Below are 10,152 nucleotides of genomic sequence, written 5' to 3'. Positions count from 1 at the left end.
AAAGTTAAAATTTATTAATTTCTTTAAAGGATACACATTATTATGCAATACAAATCATTATAAATCCTGTTATAATTCGTATTAGATGGACGTATTTCGTACAAAATAAATCGTATATATTTTATGTATACTTTTTTAGAATGATACCGATAAAAATATCTTTTAGTTTTCTCTTTTCTTGTATAACTTTTTTTTATATTTATATATTAAGACATCAAAAAAATAAGCAAATAAAAATAATAATTATTTGTAAAATAAATATGTATGTACGACCCATACGATTATAGATAAAATAACTGATATGAATGAAACAGGATTTTTTTTCTTTAGGTAAAATTAAGGTGAACAATATTGCTTGAACTTTGTATTAGTTACGCTATATTGTTTCGTGCATTCCGATATATCGTATTCATACATAAGAATGTATATGTATGCAGGAACGCAATAGACACACTATACAGATCATTCATATTTCAGTAAAACAAAAATTATTTTGAAACTGTGAGAAATTCTGTCTTTGCGTCTATTTTTGACAAATACATATGATCTTTTGCAACCAATGATGCCATTAAAACTAAAATCAAATTCATTGTCAGATATTTTTTTTTCTTTCATATTTTATGTTTTTGTATGTAATTGCCAATAGTTTGACTATTAAATTATTTGAATATGAAGAAATTAAAATCAAGGATAGACAAAACTCGGTCACGATGAAAAAAAATATGATTGCAAATTTGATTGTAAAATTCAGTTGTAACTTAATACATATAACAAAACTTTAATAATCCACATATATTACAGTTAAAATGTTTTTAGAGGTTTATTAATTCCCTTTGTAACATTTATTTCATCAAAGCATGCACTACTGCTTTGGCATTCAACGACTTCAAATCGGTGTAAGTTTGGCCAGTTCCAACAAAAACAATAGGCTGGCCAGTAATATACGTCATTGTGATTGCCGCGCCCACCTATAAATAATATTTATGTCTGTGAAAAATTGATAAACGCTGTACGAAAATTAATATTTTGTAGAAAAAAACAGTTTTATGTATACTTCATTATTATATATATATATATAATAAAACTTATATTAACGCAATATAATTTTCGTAAGGTAAATATCAGAATTTTAGAAAGTATTTCTTAATTATGTATCTATATTAAAAAAACTTGAAGAAATTTTAAGAGGACACAAGAAAAATGATAGAGATTATACATAGGAAAAAAAACTTACCTTATCATCAATTGTATCAAATTTTGTAAGCACAATACCATCGATAATGTGAGGATTAGCGGACTGACTGTAATCAGCTAAAGCCTGATTGAATTTCACCAGTTGATCAACAGCTTCATTACCGACGAGAGCCTCTCCGACGAACAATACCAAATCCGGTTCGTTCACTTTTATCAACTTTGCCAAGGCTCGCATCAATGGTTCGTTATCCTGCATTCTACCAGCAGTATCAACTAGGACTATATCGATCCTGGAATCCTTCGCAAAACGAATTGCCTCCATGGCGATGCCTGCGGCGTCTTTACCATAACCCTTTTCATATAACTGCACCATTAACTGATTTTTGTGCTTCTCTGGTGGATGCAAGGCGTTTAGATGCCGCATATGCGTTCTTAGTTGCTCAACTGCTCCAGCTCTGAAACATAAAACTATTATTACTACTAAACTATTGGAATTGTGCATTATATATTCGTTACACGTGTAATCTTTAAAAGAGCTGCTTTAAGATTGGCAGAGAGGAATAGACAGACGATTGCACGCAAGAAATAGAAATGGGCAGAGTACATGTGTTACACTTGGATAACTTTGATTTACCTGAACGTATCACATGCAGCAATTAACACGCGGAAATTGTTTTCTATCAGCCAGAAACAGATTTTCGCTAGATTCGTCGATTTACCAACCCCATTCACGCCACAAAAAGTCATGACATAAGGTCTATTACTTTTCTTTGCTTCCATAGCATCTCGCAGAATATCAATTCTCCTTTTGGGTGATAGTATTTGTACCAAGGCGTCCGTTAGAGTGGCCTTTATAGTGTTCGCCACGCTATCGAAGGTACCAAGTACTTTTCCTTCTAGCTTCGTGCCAACAGAATCACATAATTTCTGAGCGATGTCGGCAGCAACATTCTTGGTGATTAGGTGATCCTTCAGTTTTTCCAAGACCGGTAGCATATCCTCCTGTTTCAGAGATTTGCTGCCAACCAAACTCTTGAACATGGAAAACATACTCGTATTTTTCTTTTGCATTTGCAGTTTGGAATGCTCTATCTCCTCCTCTTCATCGGAATTATCTTCGGATTCGCTGTTCACTTCGAGATCGCGTATGCTACCTTTCATCTGTCCAACTAGCTAAAAAAAGTAATAATAATTTAAAACATTAAAACTTATAATTAGTGTACAAGTCTCAAAAAAAAAAAAAAAAAAAAAAAAAGATGACTTTAATAATAGATTCTTTGTTTAAAGTCAGTTTTAAGACTCTTATACTAATAATAGAAGGTAAGGAACAAACTTTTTGCGACTGTACATTAAACAAATGTAAAGGAAAAAAGAAAAAATATTACAGCTGTATCAGCTGCCACATAATCGCCACTCTCTTCAGGTTTATCTTTTGTTCGCTCCAATGTAGCAAGGTCCTTGGCTGTTCCACCTAATTCCCAAATGCGTGGTTTCTTGCCAGCTTTTTCAGGTTTAGGACTCTTCCTGATATAATATTTACAATAATATATTACATTGTAATTTAAACAAACTGTTAGTTTTATATTACATAGTAAATTTATTCATTTACTTGCACTTTTAAAATATCTTTTTTAAACAATATATAAATATTTATTACAATCATATATAGATGTTTATTAAAATAATTATAAGATGAAAAAAAAAAGCTGACACATTTATAATAAATATTTATCATGTTTAATCTGTGTGTGTATATATATATATATATATATGTATATATATATATTTTATCTCAAGAAATTCAAATTTTAAAATCTACAATTATGAAATATGTTGAGAACAATGAAGAGATTTATAACTAAATAAATCTTTATTAATTATTTTTATCAGTTCTACATTAAATATTGCATTAAATATTTGAGTGTCAATTGAACTATACTATTGTTTTTTTCTAATTTGAATAACTTAAAAAAAATTACTTTCTAATAGATTAAGAAAAGAATATTTACTGTTTGTCAGCTTTCTTCTTTTGACCAGTCATTTTCTGAGCAAGTTTCATACGATTGGCGATCAGAATTTCTTCATCAAGTTCTCCATTATGTTCTGCTTGTTGATCCAATTTTTGCTTTGGAGGTTCTTGAATTTTTGCTATGATACCAAAGTATAGAACATTTAATTTAAATGTTAGATAAAAACAATTTTAAACTATATTTTTTTTTAAAAGGCAAAAATTATATTTGAAATACTTGCATGTAAAAAATGAATTAATTAAGAAATATCTACAACTATATAAAATGGTTTATTGATGATGATTAACCAAGAATAATTTTACATAAATAAAAAATAAGTAAAAAATGTATAACAAAGTCTCTATTCGCAAAAACTTTATCATTTGTCATTAATATTGATTTTAAAAATCAGAAAATTGTTTAGATCTTTTATTATGTTTAAATAATCTTTTAATGTACAATAAATGTGTTCAAGTATAAATTGTTCATGCAAATATTACACACATCCCATGCAACAATATATTATGCAAAGATTTAGTAAATGCCACTTACAATGATAATTCCCATTAGAGTTAATTGCCTTTTTCCGTTTACCTAGAAGCGAAGAAGAAAATCATTTTTTGTTAGTGTTAGCCAGAAGAAAATCATTTTTTGTTAATGTTAGCCAGAAGAAACCTGTTTCTTATTAGTGTTATCCAGATTGAAAAGAAATGTATTAAATCAATATTAACTTGTAATTTTATAGATTAAATCTTACATAAATTTATTTTTACTGTTTCATATCATATATAAAATAAAATCAGCATATTTCTAAAAAAAAAATAAAAAAAAATACATCTATTATACTATACTTCTTCTTTCATAAAACTGTTCTTATTGTATAAATTTTATTTTTGCAATCTTTAAACTTTAAAAAAATTTATCCTATAATTATATTATTCAAATTTTATACTTAAGTTTGTTTTTTCTCAAAGTAAAAGTAAGCTATTTACAATTATTATTGTATCCAACTTCTGATAAATTGCTACACTGCCAAAGAGCCAAAGGACTGTACCTGGCTTTTTATCGTCTTTATCATCTTTTTTCTCGATCATACTAGCGACAGTCTTTTTAGATTTCTGACTTTCGTCAAAGGTGCGCATTTGCTTTGGTATTTTAGCCTGTGTGCGCGACCATTGCTCAGCCCGTTCGAGCACTAGAAGATAAGCATGTTCAAACTCAAAATTGGTGAACCAATTTGAACTCTCCAGCTCGTTCTTAAATCGATCTCTAAACTCTAGATGAATGTCGTTCAAGAATTTGTCCACATAAGATAATTGTAATATCTTCTGATACGCCACCACAAATACCAATTCAAACTCATTGTCAAGCTTGTACTGCAGTCGCAAGGAGTCATGTTCAAAGCTATGATTGCCTGTACGTTCCTGAAAATAAATTTGAAAAAAGGCTTGAGTTCTTAGAAATATTAGTCAGTTGCTATAAAATATAAAAAAATATTTATTTTATATAATATTTAATTTTTTAATGTGATTTAGTTTATTTTTTGAACTTAAAAGTATCTACTATTGATAATAGTTAAAAGATATTAATAATTGATAATAATTTATATACTATTAATAAGATTGGATCGAATCATTATTAAGTCTCAACTTTTATGATTAAGAAATTATTATCAAAGAAAAAATAAATAAATTTGTTTATTCACAGAGAAATAAACAAAAGTATTTACTTTACATAATAAATATATATATATTTATTTTTTTCTTAAATTTAATTTTTGCTTTATAAGTACGAATATAATGAATCTTTTATGAGACAATTAGTTTTTACAATTCCAATGGTACAACCATATGGTACATTTAATCTATCTTGCATCCTTATTTTATGTACATTTAGTATATTTAGAAAGTCTACTAAATATCTATGTGTTAAAACAATTAATACGTGTGTTGCAACATTATTTATCTTTCTTATTTTACTTAGAAAACTTTGTATATAAAAGTTGAAAACTGAACAAATTGTTTGAAAACGTTAAAGAACCGATGAAGTCCGCAAGATTGATATTTCAAAATAATTAAATTTCGAACAATTAAATTTAAATATTTAGGAAGCTAATTAAATAATTACAAAGTGAGTTTGAAGAAATTGAAGAAATGCGACAATCCGCAACTTTCGAGGTCAAAGGTCAAGAGACGTGAAAAAATGCACATTTTGAAACTTGCCTGCAATATGACACTTCTTATCAGAGCATTGACACTGGGCGCAAAAATTTGAGACGTGCTCTGGAAACACCAGAGCACTATGCCACCTTTGCTGAATATCGTGAAAAGATCGAGCATGATTTTGCTATATTTTAATGAAAAAGAAAAAAAAACCACGTTCCCCGAACGCAATCAACACAACGTCTCGAGCTAACCCTACCCTAACCTATCGGATACGTTCCGCTCATACGTCAAATCCAGAATTATCAAACGTCAGTGCTGCTAACATCATAACATCGAACTTGCTCTATATTTCTAGATATGATTCATCCAATAAAAAGTACGCTTGTCCATGGCTGTTGGCCAATAAGCAATTGCCTATAGACCTGAAAAGCGATATGACAGCCAATCAGAATTTCTCGATATGAGTTGGCAACGTTGCTCCGAGCTCGTCGATTGTCACGAATTGGAACAATGGTGACTGGGTGACTAGTGACTAGTCGATGCATCGGATCCATTAAATACGGTCGTGACAAGTTCAATCGGTTCGCGATTAGCATAGGATGCGTAGGATGTAGCGACATACGCGATTGTTGTAACAAGACCCATTGGATTTGTCTTCAATTGTAAGTAACGCCACGTATTTATTATTCTCTTAATAAGGCGCTTATTACTGAGCTTTTTAATCGACGCACAGTCGATAAACACGTCTATGGCGGCGTGATTACGTCTCGCGCGCACCTTGTATATTTTCCGGAATCGCCGGACGTCTCGCTTCGATCGAGAACCGAAATAAACGGTCTATTTCGGGTGAATTTTTAATTCCACGCGAGAATAAGGGCCGATGATTGTGTTTTGTGCGTTCACGATTGTATACCAGGATCTTTATATTCGCGTGTCTGTAACACTTATAAATCAGAATTTATTATAGCTAAATTAATATATGGTTCTCAACTCCTCTTTTTAAGCATAGCTTCTGTCAGAAGCATATTTCGTTAATAAAAATATTAAAATTATATTTAAGGTTTTTTGATCAATATCAATATTACAATTGTAATATAAAGCAAATTATATTAAGATTATTCCTGCTATTTTTTCTTTTAAAAATCTCGCTTTAATATTAGAATCATTAAACGAATGACTTTTATGGATATTATGAAAAATATTGGTTTTGTATAGTTTTAAGATTATGGTACATTATATATATAAAATTATTTAAGATAGAAAGAAACAATATATTATTCCATTTGTTGATTTCTCTAATCACTTCTCAGCAATCTTATTGCTAATATAATTCTATTTGTGATTGAATTATATGTGATATATTCTGCATTTCTAATGCTATTATATGTTGCAAAAATACTTGTGTGACAGTTTTGTCACACATTGAACAAGCCAAAATATATTACATAATCATGGTTTGTTGTACAACTCATCAACTATTTTATTAAGTTTTTATTATATTATTGAATGTGCCTAAAAACTGTGAGTTGCATCTAAAACTTAATAAGATTATATTAATAGAAAAATATTTCTAATTATACACACATGTATAATTGAAATAATCTGATACATGTACATGGTCTAATATAATTTCTATTATATTTCTCATATAATTCTGCATATTTTGCAAGAAATTCTATGAAACCTAATTTTTACATTATATTAGTGTATGATTGGCATCAAAATGATTAAGATATTTTAATTCTAGTGACCCCCAACATATTTTTTGATATCCAATAGAGAAATTTATTTTTTAGATATGACAAAAGTATTGCTAAAAATTCTAGAAAAAAGATTTCCCTATTGGATACTGGATATGTTTCAAAAAATCATCAGAGTAAAATATCTTAGGTTTATGTTCATAGTCCATTTTTATATTTAAGATAATCTTAGGTAAAGTCTTAGAATTTCATTCAGTCAAGTATTAAAATTTCATGTGGTACGATTTACATAATGGAATTGAGACTACCTAAGACTTAAGATGATCTTAAATATAAGAACAAACTATGAATACCGGCCTTAATCTTTTTGAGGTCAATTGTACACTAGACAAGGTTTCTGATAGATTTCTATAGAAACTTTGCTAGCATATTTTATTAAAATATACTAATGCTGTTTAAATAAAATTTTACAAATGCATTCTTTCAGGTTACAGACATTTAAATTGCATTAGGCATTGGAAGCACCCTCCAATATCTGAATAAATTCTCAAATATACAAATAATATTTATTGTTCAAATACTGTATCAAAATATAGTTTAATATCAGATAATGATAAAAATGGTAATATTCTTAATATTTTGCTTTCAAGATTAAGTATGTACTATTTATATTGTTATTTGGTATGTTTTTTTTATATTTGACTATGGTATTCGAGCATTGTCAAGTAATAAATCATTTAGTTTATTCAGATGTTTTAATCTTTCTGTGTAATATAATTTGTAATTCAGAAAGAATGCAGGGGTACATTTGTGCGATCTTTGCTTATCATTACAATGAATAGAATACATTTGCAAAGTTTGTCCAGTTATTTTAGAAACATACTTTGCATATTTAAATATTTATGGAACATTTACTATAATTTGAGAAAGAAAGAGGAGAGAGGAAGGGGGGGAGAGAGAGAGAGAGAGAGAGAAAATGAATTTAATATTATTACGATATATTATATTCTTTTGACAGAGAATAATTTAGAATATGTAAATTTATTTAAATAATTAGAAAAATTATTTATAAAAGAGAAGTGTAAGTCACTTTAAGTGTAAGGCATTAGAATTAAGAAATATTTATTTCTCTATGCCATATAAATGTATGATATAATATAATAATAATAATGATATAATTTTATTACACTTTTCTATCATGCTTTTTGAAATTGTTATTTGTTAACATTTTGCATGAGAAATTATCAAGCGCATTTAAAAATGCAAAGATTGTGTTAACATTAAAAAATTCAAAGATTGTGTGTTGTGTTATGATGTTTGTCAATTTGCTGTATCAGACATTGCAGATTTAAATTATACATTTCTAGACTCTTCTTTGTAAAGAAAGTCTAATGAATTCATTTTACTCTACTTTATTGTATCATCTTCTTGCTACATTGAACAAATTGGATTATACAGTTTGTCAGATTATACTTCTGATATAAAATTAATAAAAAAATATGCGAATTTTAATCAAAGATTTGATTGATAATATTTATAATGATAGTTATTTATTCATACTAATATTTTTCATATATTTGTTTATGTGAAATGTTTATGTTAAGTGAGATCTGTTTATAAAGATACAATTGTGAGAATTGCATAAGTTTCATTATCATTTTCACAATTTTTTAAACTGCATTAGCTATGTGTGATGGATCTGCACATCTTATATATTATTATAATATATTAAATGTATTTTACATACATATATACCAAGTTTCACATTTTATATTGAATTTTAGGCAGTTTTGCAAAAATAATTATGTGTACATTATGTGTACATTTTATTTTTATAGAAATATATTTTATATTTATAAGCAAGGATATACTTATATGTTGCAAAAATCGTTAACGTCGTCTTTTAACATTACAATTAATAGATAATATTGTGATACAGTTTTGATACATACGTATATATATATATATATATATATAATATACAATTTATCTTTATTATAATTAGTTATTGTCTTTATATTAATAAGAAAAATTAGAGAAAAATCACAAAATGTATGTGTGCTTGCAGCTACAATGAATAAAATATAAAATAAATTTTTTTTAAATATCAAATAGCCAAAATCCTAGAACGGACTACGGCCTTTAGAGCAAACTAGCAAGTTACTTGACAATCTGACAAGATTCAAAAATGCAAAATTGGAATCAATGGCAGCTGTCAGCTGGTGCTGTTACAACTCCAGTGCCGCAGCCACCAGTTGGCTATGCTGCAGCAGCTGGTGCAGACCCTATAACTTTGATGCAAAGTTATATGCAGTATTATAATCAACCAGTAAGTACAATTTTAAGTAAACATTTATTTTTACATATACAGGGTGTTTAATTTTAATTATCCCAGGCAAATATCTCGAAAAATATAGAAAATAAGAAAAAATGTTTGAGACAAAAGTTGTATGGTTTCGTGGGGAACATAACATGATACCACTGATTTGACCTTGAATAATTGTTTGAAAGTCACATAAAGGTCATCTTTAATTTCTTAAACGGAATCCCCTATTTTTCATTACATTTTCTTATAGCTTACCTCGAGAGCTTTCCAAAATACTGTAATAAAATATTTTTTCATTAAGTAGTTTTCGAGTTATAAGGCTTGAAATTGACAGTACCGCCGGCATTAGCATTACCCAAGGTGTACTATGTTGCCGTTTGGATTTACACTTTTTTTTTGTTGTGTGTGAGTCCATGAATAATGCTAATGGAATGTCAATTTCAAGCATCATAACTCGAAAAGTATTTAATGAAAAAATATTTTATTATAGTGTTTTGGAAAGCTGTCGACATAAACTGTAAGAATATGCAATGAAAAATGGGGGGTTTTATTTAAAAAATTAAAGATGACCTTTATGTGATCTTTAAACAATTATTCAAATCAGTGGCACCATCTTATGTCCCCTTCGAAACCATACAACTTTTGTCTGAAACATTTTTTCTTATTTTCCATATTTTTCGAGATATTTGCCTGGGATAATAAAATTAAACACCCTGTATATAATTTATTAATAAGTTAGTTAAGACTGTTTTATGTGT

At 28.2% G+C, this 10,152-nt stretch overlaps 2 protein-coding genes across 5 annotated transcripts in view; one reads left to right on the top strand and one right to left on the bottom strand.

Moving 5' to 3' along the window:
• Positions 1–762: 762 nt before the first annotated feature.
• Srpralpha (signal recognition particle receptor alpha) lies at positions 763–5,663 on the bottom strand. 2 transcript variants are annotated; one of them, XM_072893915.1, is made up of 8 exons: positions 5,426–5,663; positions 4,258–4,627; positions 3,756–3,797; positions 3,204–3,342; positions 2,580–2,718; positions 1,829–2,367; positions 1,235–1,649; positions 763–968 (listed from the first exon to the last, which is right to left on the bottom strand). In XM_072893915.1, exons 1-8 carry the CDS (start codon positions 5,540–5,542, stop codon positions 843–845), a joined length of 1,887 nt encoding a protein of 628 aa, XP_072750016.1. In that variant the 5' UTR covers positions 5,543–5,663; the 3' UTR covers positions 763–842. The 2 variants fall into 2 exon arrangements, with proteins under 2 accessions (XP_072750016.1, XP_072750017.1); XM_072893916.1 differs by lacking the exon at positions 3,756–3,797.
• Positions 5,664–5,875: 212 nt separating this feature from the next.
• Positions 5,876–10,152, top strand: part of LOC140667240 (uncharacterized) — a 25,180-nt gene continuing 20,903 nt past the window's right edge. For all 3 annotated transcript variants that reach the window (XM_072894978.1, XM_072894980.1, XM_072894981.1), the window contains exons 1-2: positions 5,876–6,030; positions 9,184–9,397. In XM_072894978.1, the coding sequence (XP_072751079.1) occupies positions 9,257–9,397 (141 nt within the window). In that variant the 5' untranslated portion in view covers positions 5,876–6,030; positions 9,184–9,256. The remainder of the gene's footprint in view (positions 6,031–9,183; positions 9,398–10,152) is intronic.

Source organism: Anoplolepis gracilipes, chromosome 6, assembly GCF_047496725.1.
Source record: "Anoplolepis gracilipes chromosome 6, ASM4749672v1, whole genome shotgun sequence".
Lineage (NCBI taxonomy): Eukaryota > Metazoa > Arthropoda > Insecta > Hymenoptera > Formicidae > Anoplolepis > Anoplolepis gracilipes.
This window is presented reverse-complemented; position numbering and strand designations above follow the sequence as displayed.